Genomic DNA, 21,042 nt, shown 5'->3' with positions numbered 1-21,042 from the left:
CGGACTGAACGAAAGAAAACAAATTTTCGTCGGTTTTTCACAAATGGAAACGTTTAATGAAACATCAAAAATTACGTTGAAAATACAAACGATCTTATAGCCTACGATTATTGTGGACGAAAATATTAATGGATATGCAATAATTCGTTGATTTATATCATAAAAATGGAATCTTAAAAATTGTCATCTATTTGACTCATATCAAAATCATCATCATTATTCCATGCGTCTAAATCAGCTTTGGATTGTTCTTTTCGTTCGACTTCTTGTGTAACATTCCACAGTTCATCGTCGTATTCATCCATCAATGGGTTTTTGGTGTTTCGTTTCTCATTTTTGATGGTCACCTTTTGTGAGGCACGTTGCGTTGCTTTCGGTGCTGCCTCATTGGTTCTTTCCTCGATCAACGTCTGACTTTTGTCGAAAAATTGATTCGGATGTGTAATGCTCTCGTCTTGTGTTTCGTGCATTACACCAAAATAACGTCCGCACGCCAATTGATAATGACCTTTTGTGGCATAAGACACAACTTCTTGTGCGTGTACCGAATTGAATCCGTATAATGTTAATTTGGCTCGTAAGGTATTTGCATCCATTGTCTTGAATGGACATCCATGCGTTTCTTGTGTACCAACATGCTGTGAAATTACTTTCAAACATGAATGTGGTGCCCAGTTCTTTGCTTGACCTTCCTTACCATAATTATAGCGAATGTTATAAGCATAAGATTTTTCGAATTTCTCCAAATCCATCATTTTTGTGAATTCAGCACGCCAAAATCTATGAACGAAATTGATTACATCGTTATAAGTAGTCAAATAACAACAGCAATCAATTGACAAATAAAAACCAACCTCAATGAATCTTCTAATGTAACGCCGATCCCTTTCAAAAATAGTCCATACTGCAAACGGCCATGATGTTTGAGATGATGTTTGGTGCGCAGCGCTTCGTGACATTGACGCATACACAATGGAAACGACTTTTTCGAAAGCTGATCGATGCTTTCAATCGGTATTGAACCCTTTGCGCCGACCACATAATCTTTACCCGTGTAAGATGTGTGCAGTGTTTTCAGTAAATTGGTCAATCGTTCATCATTATCCAAATCGGGAAGTGCTTTAGCCGCCGCAGTCAAACCGTTTTCAATGCAAGCTTCATGTAGACCAGCCACAATTGATATAAAATCTTGCGCTATAACATATGCATAACCGGATTTGATGTAACACCGACGAGACCGTATTAAATCTGGTACCGCCGTAAAATGTACTTTATAAAATTCATCCATTTCAATTTTTGGTATGGGATGCATTGCAGTGGAATGGTATAGGCCATCCTTGACATCTGATTTTTCATCATCGGTAATCGGTTGATAGCTTAATTTATTGATCTCGAGAAATTTCTTGATTTCATCACCGTTCAATGTGCTAAACTTCAATTTAAACCATTCCATTTCACGTGTGATGAACCATCTGTAATTTTATTGAAAAAAAAATTCCAAATTAAAATGATAAAATATGGAAAAAAAAGTGTAAGAATTACCGTCGCAAGTCACTTGATCGGCAATAGGCCAAACGTAATATGAAATGTGAAATATAGTCTCGGCGTCTGGCTTGTAGATCAAGATCAGTAGTGGTTGTATGCCCATCGATTAGCCGTAGATAGCTCTTCATGCCCGCCTGTTTCATTTCCTCTTTAATTTCATTCTTCCAGTCATCCGATAAAACTCGCAGATTTTTCGATGTGGCCTGTTCAAATATGCGAAGTAAATTCACCCGTTCGATGGCATATTCTTCGAATGTTTGCAGTGTGATGTCTTGTGTCGGCGGCAAAATGTACATCATCACATTGTGTGGATAAAGTGTTTCCAAATTTTCCGATTCAATTTTCGCAACTTTGGTGCGATCTCGCGCTTTTCGTGTTGCAAACTCCATTTTTTTATGTTTTCTATACAGTTATTATACAGATTATTTCTTTGAAAATTTAAATTTTGTTAAAGTTTGTGTACAATGCACTATGATCACTACTAATAATTGTATTCAGAGAAATGTCAATGTTTGGCGCCGAAATTCAGTTGTTTTCGTTCAGCAAGCATACACACATACAAAAAGAGTGCGTTTAATGGAAGTCGAATGGCAGTGTAAACGCAGCCTCTATACCAACCAAGTTGAATGTGACAGTTCGTACACGAGTTTGACATTCGCATTTACCCAAATAAATTTGAATTACGAACATGTTTAATATTTTGCTGCAATATTTTGTGTAAATAATGAAAATATGAGATTGTCGTCAGTTCTTTATTCAAAATCGGTGAAAAATGTTTACAAAAAATCGGTGTATCGAATTTATCGTAAAACCGAAAATGGATGGAAAGTTTTAAACAATGTGGATAAAAATGCAAAACCATTGCCGGTTAGAAATTATGACCAAATACAATGTGAAAAGAATGATAAACCAGAATTATCTAAAGATGAATCAACATCCGAATTATCGAAAAATGAATCTACTTGCCGTGAAAATGAAATGAAAATTCAAATGCTATCGGAATCGCTTTACAATCAAATATTTAAAAACAGCAAGAAAAATACGCCCGACCAACACACGATTCAAATGTGAATTTCGCAACTCTTCATATCAATTTCTTCTTGTTGATTAGAACTTGTTTTTTTATGAAAAATTTTCAATCTTTGTTTACATCAGATATCAAAAGACGCTAAAGTCCCATGGCATCAAACTTGGAGAGACTCCACTTTTACCTGATGTTGATATTAAACTACCATCGCTGAAAGGGTCGAATTTGATTGAACATTTTCATGAAATAGCTCGTGAACAATTGTTGCCATACAAAGTGCTCATCGACCAATTGAGTGAGGCTGAAATAGCTCCGATGCCAAAAACATGGAAAATGATTGAAGGTTGGACGCGTTACGATCGTGATGGAAATACTGCTCCCGTACCGTATCCAGGTATGTCATACAAGCATTTGCTCGATGATTATTAATTTAATGGAATTTTTTGTTTTACGGTCCACATATGCAGATGATAAGGCTTTGATATTCGATATTGAAGTGTGTGTACGTGAAGGGAATGCACCAACAATGGCGTGTGCTGTTGGACCAAATTATTGGTATTCATGGTGTAGTCGAAGTTTAACCACACCGATTTCAAGACGAACAAGACGACTTAAGGATGAAAGTATACCAAGAATTTATCGTGCCGATGATATGATTAACATGGAACCGGATGACAGTGCGGAACCGCGAATAATAATCGGTCATAATATTTCATACGATCGTGCTCGTATACGAAATCAATATAATATGAAAGCGACAAAAACTCGATTCCTGGACACAATGTCGATGCATGTATGCGTGTCGGGAGTAACTTCATATCAACGGGCTATGTTAAAATCGTCAAAAGAAATCGAACCCGACGACGAATCATGGAGCTCAATGAGTTCATTGAATGGATTGGTTGATGTTTACAAATTGTATTGTAGTAGTGGCAACGATGGCGATGATAATGGCAAAATAAGCAAAGAGCAGCGATCGATATTTGTCGAAGGATCTTTGAGTGAAATTCAACGGGATTTCCAAAATTTAATGACCTATTGTGCAAACGATGTGATGGCCACTCACAAAGTCTTCAAGGCACTATATCCCATGTTCAACGAACGATTTCCACATCCAGCGACATTGGCCGGTATGCTTGAATTAGGCATGGCATATTTACCAGTGAATTCGAACTGGTCACGTTACATTAATGAATCGGATTTGATCTACAAAGATTTTGACATTGAATCAAAGTATTTGCTGGCAAAGCGAGCAAATCAAGCTTGTCGTCTGCTGCACAATGATGCCTACAAAAAAGATTTATGGCTTTGGGATGAAGATTGGTCGGTGCAAGAGTTATCGTTGAAAAAAACTGCGGCAAAAAAGAAACGAATCAAAAATCAATTGAACAATGACGTAGCTGTAGAAACAAATGAATTCGAACGTTTAAAAAATAAGTTTCAATATTTATTTGATTTCGAAGAGCATCTTCCGAAGCGTCGTCCATTGCTAGCCGGCTATCCAGCTTGGTATCGAAAATTATGCTTGAAGCGAACGGAAGAAAATTGGTCACCGGGACCCGTTGAAATTGGAACCGGAATGCAAATTGCACCAAAGCTATTGTCACTATGTTGGGAAGGTTATCCACTACATTTCATTCGGGAACACGGTTGGGGATTTTTGGTGCCATTCAATAATGATATTCCAGATGAATATAATGGAGCAATTCCATTAGCACAATTGATTGAGAGATGCCCCGCTGCGGATCTATTTTCCAAATCGGCCACACAAAATGAAAGTGAACATGCACTGCGAAAACTATCAAAAGATGTTGAAATGGAACTGGGCAAAAGAGACTATTACTCAAAACCAAAAAAGCAAAATCCGAGCGAAGGACGATACGATGGCACTGGCGTTTGGTGTAACACTGAATTGGAGGGAACTTGTTGGTTTTTTAAATTGCCACACAAAAATGGCACACAATACCGTGTCGGCAATCCATTGGCACGTGATTTTTTAATCAAATTTTCCGAGAATGTTCTAGCTGGCGATAGCATAACAGCTGAGCGCGTCATTCAAATAGCACGAATGCTATCCTATTGGCGAAATAATCGTGATCGAATTACAAATCAAATGGTTGTAACAACGAATGATGGCGAGAATGATGCGACGAATGAAACAACGTCCACGGCGATAATACCACAGGTTGTCGTTTGTGGAACATTAACGAGACGGGCGAGTGAACCGACTTGGATGACAGCAAGCAATGCACAAACGGACAGAATTGGATCCGGTATGTTATACCGCCATTTAAAATTGTTGACTTTATTTTTATACGAATGTATGTTTTTGTTTACACAGAGCTACGAAGTATGGTGCAGGCACCCGAAAAATACCGCATCGTTGGTGCTGATGTTGACAGCCAAGAATTGTGGATTGCATCAGTATTGGGTGATGCCAGTGAAGCCCGAATGCACGGTGCAACTCCATTCGGATGGATGACGTTGAATGGTACGAAATCGAATGCAAGCGACATGCACAGTGTTACAGCCAAAGCAGTCGGCATTTCAAGAGATCACGCCAAAGTATTAAATTACGCACGAATCTATGGTGCTGGCCAACAATTTGCCACTCGACTGCTTAAGCAATTCAATCCCACATTTTCGGACGGTGAGGCCAAATCAAAGGCCACGAAAATGTTCACGCTAACAAAGGGTAAAAAATTGTACTATCCAATGGCCGATTATTTGGATCAGATCGAAGATAAAGGCTACACAAACTATGAGGCAAAAATAATTGCATTGAAATATGGAAAACGAATCGATGAAATGTTCAATAAAAGCAAATGGTATGGTGGCACAGAAAGTGCGATGTTTAATCGTTTAGAAGAGATTGCCGGAAGTGATAAACCGGTTACTCCGTTCTTGGAGTCTCGGCTAAGTCGAGCATTAGAACCGCAAACAGGTACCGTAGATAGATTTTTGCCAACGCGCATCAATTGGGTGGTTCAATCGGGGGCCGTTGATTTTCTGCACTTGATGATGGTGTGCATGCGATGGCTGATGCAAGATAACATTCGATTTTGCTTGAGTTTTCACGATGAAGTTCGATACATTGTTAAAGAAGAATTTGCATACAAAGCTGCGTTGGCCATGCATCTGACCAATCTTTTAACGAGATCGTTTTGTGTTAGCAGGTAAGACTATATATACAAATTATACACAAACAGAGACAGTAATTTTTTTCACTTGAATTTTCATAGAATTGGATTAGATGATTTGCCGCAGTCGATAGCATTTTTTGCATCAGTTGAAGTGGACAAAGCGTTACGTAAGGAGGCACAATTAGATTGTAAAACACCATCGAATCCATATGGATTAAGCATTGGCTATGGAATACCACTGGGCGAATCACTCGATATTTTAAAAGCAATTGAAAAAGCAAACGGCTCCGATTTAAACGAATGGCCATGGCATAAAAAAGCTGTTCAACATTCAAATTGAATTTGATAGTTGGGCTGCTATTTACACCGAAACAAAGGCTTGTGATTACGATTCGCTTAAATTTAAAAAGGAAAATTATTTGTTTTGTATTTAACTGTAATAACAGTTAAAAAAATGTGCAAAGAAATTCAATAATCAAGAGATATTTTGTAATCGAAGAAAATTCAAATAAATGTTGATCAAACAACATTGTAGTTATATTGTGAAGTTGGTTTTGTATTGTGAATGTCAAAGTGTTGTACTTTTTTTCTTAAATTTTGGTTTAACATATTGGATAACACATTCAATGGTTAAAATTCAAGCAGAAACGTTGAAATGTCGGATATATCAAATGAAATTCTCAATTTGGATGACATTACGAACATTGGTCATCCATTTTGGCAAGAAATAGATCGTTCTCCAAATATTCAGTTGTTATGCAGCGAATTTGATAAAGTTTTCTTTGAACGAAAATTGGAACATCGCGTTGACCTCAGATGGGGAATATGTGAGAGTAAGTCTACCGCCGGAGAGGCAACCTGGAAGGACGGAAATATTAAGATTAGATTAAACGAAGTATTGCTGAGTGGAAAGTCGCGCCGAACAATCGTTGAAATTTTACTTGTAAGTAAAAAAAATGACGATATTTTTGTGCAAAATTCAATAAAAAACCATTATCATTACCAGCACGAAATGATCCACGCATATTTGATGATAACCAATACAGAAAACATAAACGATTGCCATGGCGTTAATTTTGTTGTAAAGGTAATTTTTGTCGTGCATAAATTATCACTCATTTTTATGTCTTAAACTTATATGCATCGTTCATAAATCGACTGATTGCTGTGAAGATGACTGAAATCAATGCTCGTACGGGATTGAAGATAGCGGTAACTGGAATGGCAATTCAATTTATTAGAATTCATGTTATAACATCTATTTGTTAATATTCGATTTTGATAGACAACCCACGACTTGAAGGCGGATTTGAAGAAAAAGTTCACTATGTGGCGATGTCAGAACGATTGTCGATCCTTCCCACCATACTTTGGTTTTATATGGACCAGAGACTCGAAAGAACCGACACCAGATGATTTCATGTTTTTTCCATCCAGCATATGTGAACATCGTTTTGAGAAAGATACATTTGTTTACGACAACGAAGTGGACTGTGTAACTGCGTTCAATAAGTTCATAAAGGAAAATGAGGTTAAAATTGAAGCTACATTACCTCAATTCATTTCGAAATTCGGTTACTCAATCATTGTCAGCGATGTCAACAACGACACAGGTTTAGTCGAAGACACTGTCATCACCAATGAGCATTACACAAACTACGATCGTGAGACAAAAGAGTTCATAAAATTCGAAGATTATTTGCCACTTGATCCAAATCATTTGCCGATTCACAAAACAGTCTGCATGATTTGCACCAACACAATTGCAAATGACATTGTACTGGAGCATCTACAGCAATGTACTGGTGTAACGTTCTCACTTGATACTACAGAATCGCTGCCTATATTCAAGATTATTGATTAGATATTGAAGTCAACTGAATGGAAATGGTTATTTATTGATATTTATTTGCAAAGAATTCATTTTTGTAAATGTGTAAGCACAAATTAAAATCCGTTGAATAAATAAGAAAATCTACATCTATTGCAATTTGATTGCCAATCATTTAAAAGAAAATTGAAAATGTTGCACTAGTTTAGATTTTAGCATCTTCATGATTGATGAAATCAAAATCGGCGACAAGCGAAACATGGTCGGATGGAAATAAAATCGACGGTATTGCTGTCAAAGATGTCAACTCTTCATCACTCGGCAACGGAACAGCCTGTAGCATGGTCAAATTGTTTGTTTGATAGAAAATGTAATCTAAACAGGCTGCAAACCCAACCGTGAAATTTGTATATTTCGGATTGTTGTATGCCGACCGAATATCAAAAGGTTGTTGCAACGATACACCCGTAACTGCTTGCTCTGCATCTGTTAAATTGAAAAAGGAGAACCATTCAACAAAATGTTTAAAATATAAGTCGAAAAAAATGACATCAAACATACTGCTCTGAAAGTCGATGAAATCGTCGGGTACGAATTTTTCCGTCATAAGCTTGTAAATTCCACATTCTGGTACGCTATTAAAATCACCACAAAAAATGACCGATACTTGATTTTCATTCAGACTTTGTTCAGCGATGATCCTCTCATAGACATGCTTTACATACAGCATAAAGAAGCCGATTTGCAACAGTCGAATGTGATCGGCATCGGGATGAAAGTAAAGATGTGTGTTTGCAACGATGAGTATTTGACCATTTGCCTTTGATTTTAAAACGGTGACTTGCAGTGCAGTAGACAAAGATACCATTCTTTCGCATAATTTTTCGTTGTTTTTAATTTTCTCATACAATTCGTTAAAATATGGTTTGGTGCTTAGATCGTCGCTCAAATTGAAACCCAAACTTTGTACCAAATCGAATTTATTGCGATTATAAAATGTTGCCACGCCTTCTTGTGTTGTGCCTTTCTTTTGTAAAATTCCCTCCAAACCATCATTTCCGAGGCACAATTTTAGATCCAAATCAAAAATTTTACTATCAACTTCTTGAAGACAACAAATGTCTGCATTATATCCTCGAATTTCTCGAATAAATAAATGTTTTCGATAGTCAATGGCTAGTGCGAATGGTGGACAGTAGGGAAATAGTTCAGTACGCGAAAAATCACTGTCTGCATAGTAATCTGCTAGCAAATTGTATGATACAACTCGAAATTTCGTGCCTTCTAATCGTGTTGGCGTGAATTTTTGCTTATTCTCGAATGCATCGCAACCAGGACCTGCCTCAACCACACAATTTGAAATGAGCTCAACGGTTGGTCCAATTTTGTCATTGCACTTTGGTGTGCACACAAACTACATAAAAGAAAGATCAAACCAAGGTAAATATTAAATGGAAAACTTTTTATTGAAATAAGACGACTTACTTTTAGCTTGTGATTTAAATCGGACACTTTAACTCGATAGAAAAATCCGTCCTCCTCACATTTGTCCCAATCAGTAATTGGGCTGTTTTCATTCGGACTGGGCTTTCCTCGATACCTAAGGGGAGAATCACAAAAGAAAAGAATTAATTTAAAATAATCGACATATAATCGTAAAACAATCATACCATTCGAAAAGACACTTTTCCCGTTCAGTAAATTCAACCTTGAATATTGCCGGATAACAGTCGAATCCCACGAGTATCGTTGATGGCATTGTAAGCTCTTGCACGTATGGGTAATTGTATGCCACTGTAAACTCCTGATCGCACACTTTTAATTTCGATTCCTTAAACTCATGCTCATCCACATTGGCTGGAAATATGATGACATTCAGATACATATATTTTAATGAATCAATTGATATGTTAAACTCACCAAAAATCTCCGACCATGTAGTTGTTTCACATTTGTCCATTAATAATTCAATTTCAACTGGATTTGAATGTGGTGTGGTTTCACTTTCAGCTTCGCCTTTCTTTGGTTTTTTTCTTTTTTTCAGTTTCTTACCATGTTCTTTCTCCACATTCGTTTTGATTCGAGTGAGCGTAGAGCGTATGCTTTCGTTAACATCACGCTGCAAATTAAAAACACGATCGATGCCAACGACTGGATTTTGATAACGAAAAACTAATTCGAAACGAGCAGCATCGGCTGTAGAGCGACGGATGTGCGCAACCCCCATGTTCACAATGCGATTCCAACGAAGCATATAAAAAGGTCTGCAAATAAAAAAAAACATTTTGTTCCATAATTAGCACATTTTTTGTATTTGGAAGCTAGATATGAAAGAACAAAAGAGAAAGAATGAAAATACTGAGAAATCTCATGCTTCATTTTTAGTAAGATATTTTATTTAGTTTTATTCATTCTAAAATCGTTATGAACTTAATTTCACAATTTTACATTATTAAAAAATAAATCGAAAAAATTGCAAATTAAGATCTAAATGATATTCGTCAATTGTTTATTTTGTTGTTAATCAATTTGATTGTTACATTGTTTTGTTTTCACTTCATTTCATATTTTATAATTAAAATATTGTTTTGTTAAATCTTTTTTTTTTTTCATTATTTTTCGATTTCATTTGTCAATTGCTACAAGAAATCGAGTAGAAAAAGAAATTACAACAAAAACATTGTCTACACCACCAGACTGAATGACTAAATAGATTTTATAGAAAATAGGAGAGATAGAGAGATAGTGTGTGTGTGTGTGTGTGTGTGAAAAAAAGTGACAAACAAAAAGTATTTTGTTTAAAAGGCAAATGTGATAGAATGTTGTTCGAGTACATGACTACGTTATTGTTCGATTTTCAAGACGAAAAAAAACTATACCCATTTGATATATATTCTTCAACTACATTTTAATTTCTCTTTCATTTGCGATACGGAAAAAAATATTTATATGTTTTGATTGAACCCATCATCACTCGGAACTAAGGTCGAAATCAATGCACAAAGTATTCAAGCTAGTGTACTTTTTTAAAATTTAAAATCTCCATCATCCTTATACATTCTTTGCAAAGAAAATATAACAATATTGATTTCATTTTTGTTGCTGCTAGTTTCTAAGAAGTACTTTTTCATTTATTTATATATTTTTTTTGTAATTTTATTAATTCGTTTTTTTTGCTTCAAGTGAGTGTTTTTTTTTTATTTTGAGTGGTTTATCTAATCATATCTAATAATTTGTTTGCTTTTTGTATCCGATGCAATGTAAGTTAGATTGAATTTGGGCTTGTTTTTCATCTTTGTGTATATATTAATATTCTTCTATGCATATCATTTTTTTATCTATTTCTTTTAAATACTCTCTTCAATTTGCTCTATTTTATTTTTCATAATTTAATTTGTTTCTTATACCTTCATCGCATATCTTCTTTATTATCTTGTGTTACGTGTGTGTTCTTATAGAATTAGTTGTAAATGTAATCTTTGGATTGATGATTTAGTTAACATTAAAAGTATATAATGATTTTGTTGCTAATGTTCATTTTCTTCGCATGTTTTGGGCGACACTGTTTACTTGACCCCCCAATACATTGTATCGTTATTGTTTATTTAGCTGCTGTTCCACTCTGACTTAATCATTTAATTAAATAATTTTGTTTCATTTCAGTTTTATTTTAATTTCTTAATAAATCTAACACAAGAACACCATCATCATGTTTTTTTTCTCTTAATTTTATATAAATTAATTACAATCTCTCTCGGCATTTCATATATATATATTATTTATAGTAATCTCGTTAAATTATTAAAACGTTGTCATGGTGTTGTTGTTGTTTTTGTTATTCTGTTGGGAATGTGTATTTTATTTTTGTTTATTTTTTCTTTTATGAATCAGTTAAGTGTTCGGTCCTGTGTTCTAATAAACAAATATGTTTCTATACAAATTTGTCTAATTTTTGAAAGCACAAATTTTCAACTATGGACTACAAATGATTTGAGAGAAGAAATTCTTTTGTGTTTTTATTGTTGACATTTGTTACGATTTATGTACAACTATAAAAAAAATTGTGGAATGTCATATAAGGAGCTGGGAATTGGCCGACGATGGAAAGAAAGATAAATTGTCAAGTTTTATTTAGAAAATAATGTTGGAAAAAGAGATTCAAACATTTTTCTTCTTTTTGTTTTGAATAAAGAACGAGTAACCTCACTGAGTCCATTGTCAATAGAGTAACAAATTGGAGAGAAGAGATGCTCTACTAGTGAGTTTACTCGTTCTTTGAGTTCTAAATGGCGAAAATGAAAAGACAAATTTTTTGTTTGTCGTTGACAATGACCATAATAAATGTTTTCTTGGGATATCTTCATAAGATTGAAATGAAAAGTCAGTGTTTATTAGAATAATAAAGCTCTTTTGGTATACCATTCAGTACTTAAAATAAGTAATGATAATGAGCGCGCGCTATTTACAATTAGAATTCTAATCATAATCACTGATTAGATTTTCGATGCTTCACTTAAAAACAAAACTAAATAGCCAAATTGTTTTTTTTCTCTCACATAAAATTGGTTTTAGAATCGGTATCGACTTTTTTTTTCATTTAATCGAATGTGTGTTGTTGTTCATAGTTTTCTAAATGAAATAATAAAATAAAAAATAAAAGAAACAACAAAAGTGAATATTCTCTATTTTCTGCCACAATCATTTGTTTGCAATGTTTTTATTTTATTTAAAATATAATAAAAGCCTTTGTTTAGATTACAACGTTGTTAAATATTTGACTGAATTGCTTTTTTTTCGATAAAAACAGAGAGAAAGAGTGAGAAAACAACAAATAAAAAGACAGTTACTTTATGCAAAATAAATGTGATTGCATTGTATGAGTTGCCGTTGAACGGCTGATAATCGTAGCTCAACACATCGATATCAATTCATTGTATTGGAAAATTATTAATATCACACCAGTTGAATGATTATTTTACATTTCTCACAGAAAAATGAACGGAGAAACGAATGTGGAAAAACTAAACGTATGCAATTTTTCCGTCCAATGTCAAATCAAATTTGTAACGAGATTGGCTTTGTGACATTGGATAGCACTATAATAATGTAATTATTCCATTATTACACACACACACTTGACCCCGAATGATTAATATTTATACCGAGTTTTACTCGGTTTTATTTATGATTTTTTTTCTGGTTTCGATTGCATCGCGATAAATTGAATTAAATTCAAATACTAAAGCATATCTAATTTTTTTAAAGAGAGTGTTGCGCGTGAGTGAGAGTGAAAGTTTCGGTGAAATAATTTATCGTATCATACAAATGAACAACATGCATTTACATTTATCGAAGTAATTCCATTTATATATTTACTCCATTATTAAACGGCTTTGTTTTTTTTTATTTATGGTTGGTTTTGTTTCCTTCTATTTTTCTTTCGGTTTATTTCTTGTTTATTTTTATTCATATTGGTTCACTTGTAGTTGTACCTGCTATGTGAATTTCGGGAAATTTATACAGTTCAATTTTTATTCATTTACTTGATTATTATCCATTCGGTTTAGTTTTTTGTGTTGCGCTGTTGTGTGTTCACATTTTTTATTGCCGTGTTAATTACTGCTCTGGATTAGATCTGATAAAAATACATAACAGAAAAAAGACGAGCACGGAATTCCCGTGTGTCATTTTTTTTAGATAATAATGTGTGTGTGTGTTTGAGTTTGTGTATGTAGAATCACCGTATCCTTTGATTTATGCGAACTTTATTATAACTGTTTAAATTTGGCTCTTTCATAACATTAATATGCTTTCTTTTTTAATTTTATTAAATGTTTTAATAAATTTTTGTTTTCTATTTATTTTATAGTTTGGTTGAATCTGTAGTTTGTTCCACGTTTATTCCTTTGGCGCCACCCCGCTAAATCAGCTTAGTTATTTATTGATTTACATTTAAACGTGCATTTTTAGTGTGTGTGTATGTGTATAGTGTTGAGTGTTGTTTGCTGTTGAATTTTGTTGTTTGCCGTGTTGTTTTTGTGTGTGTCTGTGTACTAGTTTCTGTGTGTTGCGTACATTTTTTTTAAAATTTGTGTCCTTATCAAATTGTTTTAAGTTTCCATTTATCTTCATTTTTGTTTGTTTGTTTAATTTAACAAATTTGCACGAGCATTTCGGCAGTAAGACCTGCCCTAACTAGTTGTTGAAGGCATTGGTGAAACTGGTGATGTTGGACTATGCACTGAATCACGTGGACAACCTGATATCGTAATTGCTAATTTTCGTGATCCAGCATGATCACGATGCTCACATAACCAAATACCTTGCCATGTGCCCAATGTTAATTTACCGTCCGTTATTGGAATACTTAATGAACTACCCAGAAAGCATGCTTTTACATGTGCTGGCATATCGTCGGGTCCTTCACACGAAAAAAAAGAAAAGACATTAGTTGTATCGACCTGTGATTATGAGCTATTGATTGAATTCTAATTGATTGATGAGCTGTAACTTATATTCTAATGAAACTTGGATGATATTCACACAATTAACATTTGGGATTGTACGTACGCCCCATTTTCTTCGATATAAACATTTTGCGTCACCTTTCCGGCAGATTGACATCTCTTTACCATGAGCACGAAATTGTGATGATTTCTCGCAATTTGTCTGTTCGGAAAAGATTTCAACTCATAGACAATATTGTAGTTGGTGTTTGTATTGAATGGCTGACAGCATAGAAAGTAACCAGTGACAGCTATCAGGTATAAGTAAATCCAAATCGCCAATTATATAGCATTTGATCAGCATAGACATTGTAGGTAAAACCTTGATAAGCATACATTTCAATTTTATTGATTACTTTATCTATTTTTTGTCATACGAGCTGTTTGATGCTATCATTTTAAGTTCTTTTTCCGTCAGCTTTTGATCTGTTTTTGGGTGCTAGCGATACTGTGCTTTGAAATTGTTGTAAAAATCGTTCGATTCCTTTCTACCTGTTCTCTGTTCAGAAAATCTTCGAATCCAGCGATGTTTCACATCTTGACATTGTCCCAAATAACATTTATCGGCATCAAATTCAGCTTGCTGTTTACAATATAACTTATAAGCCATTTGTATTATTTTCCGGCAGAAATCCAAAATAAGAATCGTAATATTTGCTTTCCCATCAAAAACAACTCCTTGTTCGATTTGGTATCATAACGAACCTCATTTATAACGGCCGAATATTTTAATTTGAATTTTCGCACCTTTCCGAAACATTCTTCAAATTTGTACCATCGGGGTTGTTTATCCGAAAATATCATTTGTCAACGTGCAAAGAAATTGAACTGTTGACTGGCCGGCAAAACTGAAAATCCTCGTTTTCTAATTGATTTTGCTCTTTGATTGACCAGCGTCTCATTTTGTCCGGCGTATGAGTGAACTGTTTTTTGACGATTTGGATTTTCCCGAGCATTGGACTGGTTGATTTGCGGCGATCGTTTGTAGTTGTTGTTCGTCATTCCACTCGGTTTTTGTTCCTTTTGATTCCTTCGGTTCGATGTGCATTTGCTTCATTCAGCGATTTGCGCCATTATCGAAGAATGTCGAATGTACGCTCGTACAAATGTTAATTGTGTGAATAGCTTGCCTAAGTTTGATTAGAAAAAAAAGTTATAAAAATGATCATGTATACCTTCGCACGAATGACGGTATGCCTCATTTTCCGGTACAATTTTATTCAACATCATTTCCATATCGTCTCGAACATCTGGATCCCAACTCTCGTTTAACGCTAAACTGGCTGATGTGTGCAGAATTTGTATGTGGAATAGGCCAACCGAAAAATGTGACAATTCTGGAATTTGACGTAAAATTTCGTCGGTAACTAAATGAACACCTCGATGCTTTGGTCGTAAATTAATTTTTCTCTGGAACCATGCTGATCCTATTTGAAAGCCTGGATTCGCTGTAGCCATCGTCTTTTCGTCGGAATGTAATTCGGTTATATAGATGACTTTTCGATGTGTAATTCTGTCTTGTGTGTTATTACTATATGTGTGCGTATGAGAACGTGGTTACGTTCTTCTAATCTCTTATGATTTTACACTTCCTCGAACACTTATCACATCGAAGCGAATGAAAATGAAAAATCAGTAGATTTGATTCGAAAAAAAAAATTGCAATTCGCCCCTTGTTTTTTTTAGCTCATTTAAACTGTTTGACACATAAATTCAATACACGTACACACAATCTATTGCTTTTGATTTCACCAAACCGCAATCAACCAACAAAAAAAAAATAACAAGAAATGATTTTTTTCTTTCTCCCTTAGCTTCCTTGTAGCTATAGTACATGTAGTCGTTCGTTTGTCGATTTTGTTGTGTATCGAAGTATCTATATTACTCGTAAATGTTTTCATTCAAATTGGATTATCGTCTATCAAACTTAGTTTCTATTTGATAATATCATTGGATAGAAAATGATAGGGAGAGAGAAACTGTGTGAAAATCCACCAAAAAAATAAACAAAACTATCGAATAAAAAACTTCATTTTGGCCATTTTTTTATTTGTGTCACTGGGTTCACGATTCGTGTGTGATTTTTTTTTTGACAATTATGAAATGTCAGTTCTTTGGGAACGAAATTGTGAACAGAAAAAAAACGCACACAAAAACAAAATTCAGTCATAACTCATACACAGAGAGAGAGAGTGGCACACACAAGTAGCAAGTGACAGGCAAACAGATGCGTGTGCATATGTGTGTAAGCGCACAGTGGTGCTGTTTTTATTTCACAATATTAAGTCAGCTACAGAGACTCAATCGACACCGAATTCCTTTGCCTTTTTTTCCACATTATTTCTCACAGCAATTGTACAACTTAATCGAATTGTTTTTTTGACAATTTCAAATTTTAAGTTGCAATGAAAAAATAGATTATGACTACACATAAAAATATATAAATAAAAAATACGTACGCAAATCGCTTCAACAGATGAATACTCCGCGTGATTGTCGTATGTATTACTTTTTCCTCGATGTGAGATTGTTTATGAATCAAGGAGTTCAATGTGTATGTGCCTGACTTGAGATGGCAACACCTTTAGAATTGACAGTAACTGTTTATATGTATTTATATGTTAGTGGTGGTGGCATGAACGCAGACTACAAAACACTTGCACATAACCTCAAAAACCATACATAAAAAACCAAGTTTTTTTTTTTAAATGAACTGCTTTATTTTCTAAAATTATCGATAAAATCTGTGATTTTTTTGATGCTCTCGGTAAAGTCGGTTTCGGTTTCGCCCGATAATTGTAGAATAATATCTTCGTCATAGGATTCTTTTGCTTCGTTTAGTACCATCTGAAAGATTTCGCACTCGATGTTTCCTTTGATTTTCTTCTCGTTGTAACCACGTTCTTGTAGTCGGTCATACAATATCGTATTGTTGCATTGTACCACAAATACTGCGTCGAACCAACGTTCCGGGAAGAAATCGCATGAATGATATTCGACAACGTTACCCCCAGCTTGTATCTCTGGTTCTAAATGATCCATGAGCTGCAAAACAAAAAAAACAATAACACTTCAGACGAATGTTCGATTTTCAATTGAAAAAAAAGTTGAACAATTTCACAAACTTTGTCTTCATCCAACACGGGACATTCCAATGAATCGTCGTATTCTTCAACGAAACCATTGTCTTTGGCAATTTTCGATACGTCTTGCCATTTCATCGAACGTTGTTTGGCTATTTCGGCGCAAATTCGTGACTTTCCCGTGCCCGGTGTTCCTATGACAATATACATTTTTATTCAATGAAAATTCAATTTAATTTCCGTGAATCATCCAAAATTCTCACCAGTCACAAGAATATTCGGCAATGTCACAGTCATTTTCACGGTTTTTTTAAAAAACAAAGTTTCTTCTTCTTTTTTTGTTACAGCGCACAATGTTCATTTAAATAATGGAATGGCAATACTATGATGTTCGTTTGTTTGGAATACCAAATCTTTTCCATGTGTCAAATTTAACATTGAAACGGATGCGTTCAATGAAACCAAACAAATCATTCTATTTTATCATGAAACACACATCGAGAGAACGTATATACTGGAGTACATTTTTATTGTTTTTAAATAAATAAATGAATGAAAAATTTATAATTATCACCAATATATTAATCATTTTCAAAATATGACGACTTCACAATTTATGAGAAAAAATAATTTTATATTTGTTCAGTTCATTCATCATTATGTATATACAGTGAGTGCTCTATTGTGTGTTGTTGTCTTTATCCTTATCACTATGTAACCCATGTATGGTCAATTGTTTAACTATGTTCAAATGTTCGTGCATTTAAATGAAATAAGCAACGTGAAGTTATTTTAAATGTTTAGTCTGCAAGTTTTCATAGCTCCATTGGCGCAATTGGTTAGCGCGCCGTACTTATAAGACAGTATGCGAAAGCAATGCGGAGGTTGGCAGTTCGACCCTGCCATGGAGCAGTGGTTTTTTTTTATTCCTACCCATAAAAATGTTATTTCGTCATTTTACAGCAAAAAAGTAAAAGTACTTTAACGAAAAATAGCATATTTCAAAAAATTTGATTTGAAATAGTTTTTTTTTTTTGCTGTTTAAAAATGTTGAAGCAAGTGTCGTTTACATTAACGACAAATAAATTAGAAGAAAAAAACACTAAATAACAATATTTAAAAACATGGTTTTTCAAATATGATCATCATTCATATAAAGTTTTTTTTCCGTTTAGCTTGTTGTTTTGATGTCTTTTTGATCAATTTCAACATTAATTTAGATTTTTAAAATAAAAATAAGTCCATTTTGAAGTTCTTCACAACATCTGTATTTCAAAAGAAGAATCGAATTCTAAGAAGAAAGAAATCTAAACTATAAACTTACAACTTTTTTTCTCTTTTTTTTGTAAATCGGTGTAGTTTTGCTGAGTTTTTGTTGATAAAATTTCAATAGAAGTAATTACGAGAATAAAACGTGATAGAAAGAATAGTTCTGAGAGACTCTGTGGCAATAACACATAACTGATAACTACATTGGAAATCAAAATCATCGTCACAAAAAGCGAAATCGTGAATAAAAAAAGATTCAATTTCAAATAATGGCCATTTTACATTCTTATTACCAACCTCTGTTAAAAAAATTACATGCCCTTACCTTTCCCGCTTTAAATATTTGATGCATTTGATCAATGTTCCTATCATTATGTTCCTTCAGATTTATTTATAGATTTCAGCTACTTTTTATACGTGAAACATTTATTTTTTCAATACATGGTATTTTTTGCATATATTCAAGTCGCAGAAATTCCAACAAAACTCACCCTGTTTCCCTGCCAAAAAAAAACTCACGAAATAATAATCGGTACATCATCTCATGTGATAAAAAAGTCCGGCGAACTCACTTGGATAAGATAACATTTGTTCATTTTTTTCCTTTTCATTTTGACCAATGGATCTAGTGTAACCATACATTTTTTATTATGAAAGAGTAAAACCATATTAGGAAAATAGATGGTTTTACTTCCAGTAATTTTGCCTAATTTAAGGGTTGCGCCAACTTTTCTCATTTCACATAATCGTAATTTAATTTCAGCCACGTTTCTATTGAAAATATATAATGAATTTTTAATTTCATTCGCTGTAAGGCCAACTTCATTCTTCCAAAAATCCAATTGAGTTTTTATTTGGAATAAAAACAAACAAACAAAACAAAAAGAAATCCTTATGTGATACGTCTCGCATCTTTAAGATCATTTTCACTCCAACCTAGCCGGTTTTTTAAGACTTTTGATTGACCACAAAGTTCATTTGTGCCACGCTATAGCGTTTGAAGACCGTTGAATTTGAGGAAATAGTTGAACGATCTACGTCATGTTTCAGAAGAACAATATGGAATATGTCCATGTTCAAATGGCATTTTGCTCTTGTTACTTTGCGTTTTCCCATCTGTATTTTCTCAGATTGTATTTCACTATAGTCAAATCTATTAACGAACAGGAAAAAAAATCAAATATAAAATGGACCACTTATAACGGAGCATACGGACGCTTTCTGATTTCAGTTCAAAAAATAATAATAACCGCAAGTAATAAAATAAAACATAAGGTTGCTTGCTTCATATAATTTTACTAAATCATAATCAAAGTGTAAAATGTTTGTTCAAGCCAATTGTTCAAAATTCATTTTATTTTTGATAATTTACTTATTTTCTAGGAATGTTTTACATTGAATCGAATATCAGCCACTATAGATAAAAAAACAAATGTTGTGATGATATTTATACGATTCCCGTTGAATGAGTTGTCGGTGGCTGGGCCGGCTTAGACATGAAATCGAAAGCATTCCGAAAAACTTGCTTGCGCACAAAATCAGTGGCGGCTGAATTTAGGTTTGTACTTGATCCATAGTTGCATTTGATGTATCCATACAAGTTTGCACCGTTCAACATGATAGCAATTGATATCAAAACCTAATAAACAAAGTTGAAGAGTCTACAACAATATTCAATTGCTTTTGGAATATATTGACTTACCATCCATTCTAATTTAAATCCGATTAAAGCAAACATAAAGAAAAGTCCCCATATCATTGGAAACAGAACGAGAGCCAACCAGAAAATGCGTTGTTCTTGAGCGTTCACCCGGCCCTGCTAAATAAAAAATGGTAAAACAAATATCGACAAAAACGAAAATGCAAATGATCCATTGAAAAAGTAGCATGCAATCGTAAACACCCCCAGAAAAAGAAAACAACATAGTGATTAGTAAATGAGTTTTACGACAAATTGGATGTTAGTGATTCAATTGTACCTTTCTCGATTCATACACCCAATGCGATTTTCCTTCTTCGTCATCAATGTAATTCCACCATCGTAAGCCGACAAGCAAACGACCAGTTATATTTTTAACCGTCCAAAAATCGGCTGATAATAGTAAAATAACAAACACAAAGCTTGTGATAAATGATTTTATTAACCATCCACAAAAAAGGTATGTAACAACAGCCATTCCACGGAAAAACAAGTGAAAAAATGTCACATATGGATGGCTGAAACAGAAGAACAGTGCGCACATTATTTCATTTGAAAAAAAAAATACGAACAAAATTCTACATTTATAAATTTATCTTACGGCAATTTTCCCGATTCAATTTGATCTTCTTCTCCGAACGGAATTGTGTCATCATCTGGAAAAGGTGCCTGTAATTCGTCGAAAATTGTAATCTTTTGATGACGACAACAAATATACGCCGAACAAAATACATGGTCTAATTCAACTTACACTTCCAACTGATGTCATATTTCTATCACAATTTTCCTATTACTACACTCACAAATAATTACAATAATATTTTTATAACAAATCCAATCCCTTTTAAGGTGAAATTTTTTGTTATTTATGATGAGGAAAATATTTGTGTTTTTATGAAACGTCAGTAGTGCGATTGATACGCGACAGTGTGACAGAGC

The 21,042-nt window shown here is 34.0% G+C and overlaps 7 protein-coding genes and 1 non-coding gene across 9 annotated transcripts; 3 read left to right on the top strand and 5 right to left on the bottom strand.

Annotated features, from left to right (window-relative positions):
* Positions 1-29: 29 nt before the first annotated feature.
* On the bottom strand, positions 30-2,035 carry LOC116343926 (DNA primase large subunit). The gene is made up of 3 exons (XM_031772254.1): positions 1,543-2,035; positions 855-1,472; positions 30-780 (listed from the first exon to the last, which is right to left on the bottom strand). Exons 1-3 carry the CDS (start codon positions 1,932-1,934, stop codon positions 174-176), a joined length of 1,617 nt encoding a protein of 538 aa, XP_031628114.1. The 5' UTR covers positions 1,935-2,035; the 3' UTR covers positions 30-173.
* Positions 2,036-2,205: 170 nt separating this feature from the next.
* LOC116343710 (DNA polymerase subunit gamma-1, mitochondrial) lies at positions 2,206-6,208 on the top strand. Its single transcript, XM_031771921.1, has 5 exons — positions 2,206-2,612; positions 2,701-2,966; positions 3,040-4,845; positions 4,914-5,748; positions 5,815-6,208. Exons 1-5 carry the CDS (start codon positions 2,278-2,280, stop codon positions 6,053-6,055), a joined length of 3,483 nt encoding a protein of 1,160 aa, XP_031627781.1. The 5' UTR covers positions 2,206-2,277; the 3' UTR covers positions 6,056-6,208.
* A 124-nt stretch (positions 6,209-6,332) lies between these two features.
* On the top strand, positions 6,333-7,705 carry LOC116343591 (sprT-like domain-containing protein Spartan). Its single transcript, XM_031771762.1, has 4 exons — positions 6,333-6,658; positions 6,722-6,802; positions 6,889-6,927; positions 7,001-7,705. The coding sequence occupies exons 1-4, from the start codon at positions 6,371-6,373 to the stop codon at positions 7,577-7,579; spliced, it is 987 nt and encodes a 328-aa protein (XP_031627622.1). The 5' UTR covers positions 6,333-6,370; the 3' UTR covers positions 7,580-7,705.
* On the bottom strand, positions 7,594-16,638 carry LOC116343590 (2',5'-phosphodiesterase 12). Its single transcript, XM_031771761.1, has 6 exons — positions 16,512-16,638; positions 9,467-9,810; positions 9,217-9,403; positions 9,032-9,146; positions 8,108-8,960; positions 7,594-8,032 (listed from the first exon to the last, which is right to left on the bottom strand). Exons 2-6 carry the CDS (start codon positions 9,798-9,800, stop codon positions 7,752-7,754), a joined length of 1,770 nt encoding a protein of 589 aa, XP_031627621.1. The 5' UTR covers positions 9,801-9,810; positions 16,512-16,638; the 3' UTR covers positions 7,594-7,751.
* Positions 12,219-16,334, bottom strand: LOC116343593 (UPF0047 protein YjbQ). The gene is made up of 2 exons (XM_031771765.1): positions 15,228-16,334; positions 12,219-13,967 (listed from the first exon to the last, which is right to left on the bottom strand). The coding sequence occupies exons 1-2, from the start codon at positions 15,508-15,510 to the stop codon at positions 13,738-13,740; spliced, it is 513 nt and encodes a 170-aa protein (XP_031627625.1). The 5' UTR covers positions 15,511-16,334; the 3' UTR covers positions 12,219-13,737.
* A 115-nt stretch (positions 16,639-16,753) lies between the features above and the next one.
* Positions 16,754-17,535, bottom strand: LOC116343592 (adenylate kinase isoenzyme 6 homolog). Its single transcript, XM_031771763.1, has 3 exons — positions 17,399-17,535; positions 17,178-17,329; positions 16,754-17,097 (listed from the first exon to the last, which is right to left on the bottom strand). The coding sequence occupies exons 1-3, from the start codon at positions 17,430-17,432 to the stop codon at positions 16,771-16,773; spliced, it is 513 nt and encodes a 170-aa protein (XP_031627623.1). The 5' UTR covers positions 17,433-17,535; the 3' UTR covers positions 16,754-16,770.
* A 420-nt stretch (positions 17,536-17,955) lies between these two features.
* Positions 17,956-18,047, top strand: Trnai-uau. The gene is given in 2 exon segments: positions 17,956-17,993; positions 18,012-18,047. It is a non-coding gene; the product is annotated as a tRNA-Ile (tRNA).
* A 1,681-nt stretch (positions 18,048-19,728) lies between these two features.
* On the bottom strand, positions 19,729-21,041 carry LOC116343853 (uncharacterized Golgi apparatus membrane protein-like protein CG5021). 2 transcript variants are annotated; one of them, XM_031772130.1, is made up of 5 exons: positions 20,855-21,041; positions 20,705-20,772; positions 20,384-20,621; positions 20,107-20,223; positions 19,729-20,043 (listed from the first exon to the last, which is right to left on the bottom strand). In XM_031772130.1, the coding sequence occupies exons 1-5, from the start codon at positions 20,870-20,872 to the stop codon at positions 19,852-19,854; spliced, it is 633 nt and encodes a 210-aa protein (XP_031627990.1). In that variant the 5' UTR covers positions 20,873-21,041; the 3' UTR covers positions 19,729-19,851. The 2 variants fall into 2 exon arrangements, with proteins under 2 accessions (XP_031627990.1, XP_031627991.1); XM_031772131.1 differs by having other exon boundaries at positions 20,107-20,220; positions 20,855-21,040.
* Between the last annotated feature and the right edge of the window lies 1 nt (position 21,042).

This window comes from Contarinia nasturtii, unplaced genomic scaffold (genome assembly GCF_009176525.2).
Source record: "Contarinia nasturtii isolate CC-2019 unplaced genomic scaffold, AAFC_CNas_1.1 Cnas_scaffold_1037, whole genome shotgun sequence".
Taxonomy (NCBI): Eukaryota; Metazoa; Arthropoda; class Insecta; order Diptera; family Cecidomyiidae; genus Contarinia; species Contarinia nasturtii.
This window is presented reverse-complemented; position numbering and strand designations above follow the sequence as displayed.

Coding starts and splice junctions, on each gene's coding strand:
- LOC116343926 (XM_031772254.1), bottom strand. CDS start 1,934: ATGGAGTTTGCAACACGAAAAGCGCGAGATCGCACCAAAGTTGCGAAA. Junction 1,473..1,542: donor CGATCAAGTGACTTGCGACG/GTAATTCTTACA, acceptor ATAAAATTACAG/ATGGTTCATCACACGTGAAA. Junction 781..854: donor ACATTAGAAGATTCATTGAG/GTTGGTTTTTAT, acceptor TTTCGTTCATAG/ATTTTGGCGTGCTGAATTCA.
- LOC116343710 (XM_031771921.1), top strand. CDS start 2,278: ATGAGATTGTCGTCAGTTCTTTATTCAAAATCGGTGAAAAATGTTTAC. Junction 2,967..3,039: donor TGCTCCCGTACCGTATCCAG/GTATGTCATACA, acceptor CCACATATGCAG/ATGATAAGGCTTTGATATTC. Junction 5,749..5,814: donor AGATCGTTTTGTGTTAGCAG/GTAAGACTATAT, acceptor GAATTTTCATAG/AATTGGATTAGATGATTTGC.
- LOC116343593 (XM_031771765.1), bottom strand. CDS start 15,510: ATGGCTACAGCGAATCCAGGCTTTCAAATAGGATCAGCATGGTTCCAG. Junction 13,968..15,227: donor ATACCGTCATTCGTGCGAAG/GTATACATGATC, acceptor TTTCGTGTGAAG/GACCCGACGATATGCCAGCA.
- LOC116343591 (XM_031771762.1), top strand. CDS start 6,371: ATGTCGGATATATCAAATGAAATTCTCAATTTGGATGACATTACGAAC. Junction 6,659..6,721: donor CAATCGTTGAAATTTTACTT/GTAAGTAAAAAA, acceptor TATCATTACCAG/CACGAAATGATCCACGCATA. Junction 6,803..6,888: donor GCGTTAATTTTGTTGTAAAG/GTAATTTTTGTC, acceptor ATTGCTGTGAAG/ATGACTGAAATCAATGCTCG.
- LOC116343590 (XM_031771761.1), bottom strand. CDS start 9,800: ATGCTTCGTTGGAATCGCATTGTGAACATGGGGGTTGCGCACATCCGT. Junction 8,961..9,031: donor ATTTAAATCACAAGCTAAAA/GTAAGTCGTCTT, acceptor TCTTTTATGTAG/TTTGTGTGCACACCAAAGTG. Junction 8,033..8,107: donor TTTCATCGACTTTCAGAGCA/GTATGTTTGATG, acceptor TCAATTTAACAG/ATGCAGAGCAAGCAGTTACG.
- LOC116343853 (XM_031772130.1), bottom strand. Junction 20,224..20,383: donor GGGTGTATGAATCGAGAAAG/GTACAATTGAAT, acceptor TTTTTTATTTAG/CAGGGCCGGGTGAACGCTCA. Junction 20,044..20,106: donor GATTTAAATTAGAATGGATG/GTAAGTCAATAT, acceptor TTTGTTTATTAG/GTTTTGATATCAATTGCTAT.
- LOC116343592 (XM_031771763.1), bottom strand. CDS start 17,432: ATGACTGTGACATTGCCGAATATTCTTGTGACTG. Junction 17,330..17,398: donor GCCGAATATTCTTGTGACTG/GTGAGAATTTTG, acceptor ATATTGTCATAG/GAACACCGGGCACGGGAAAG. Junction 17,098..17,177: donor CCGTGTTGGATGAAGACAAA/GTTTGTGAAATT, acceptor TTTGTTTTGCAG/CTCATGGATCATTTAGAACC.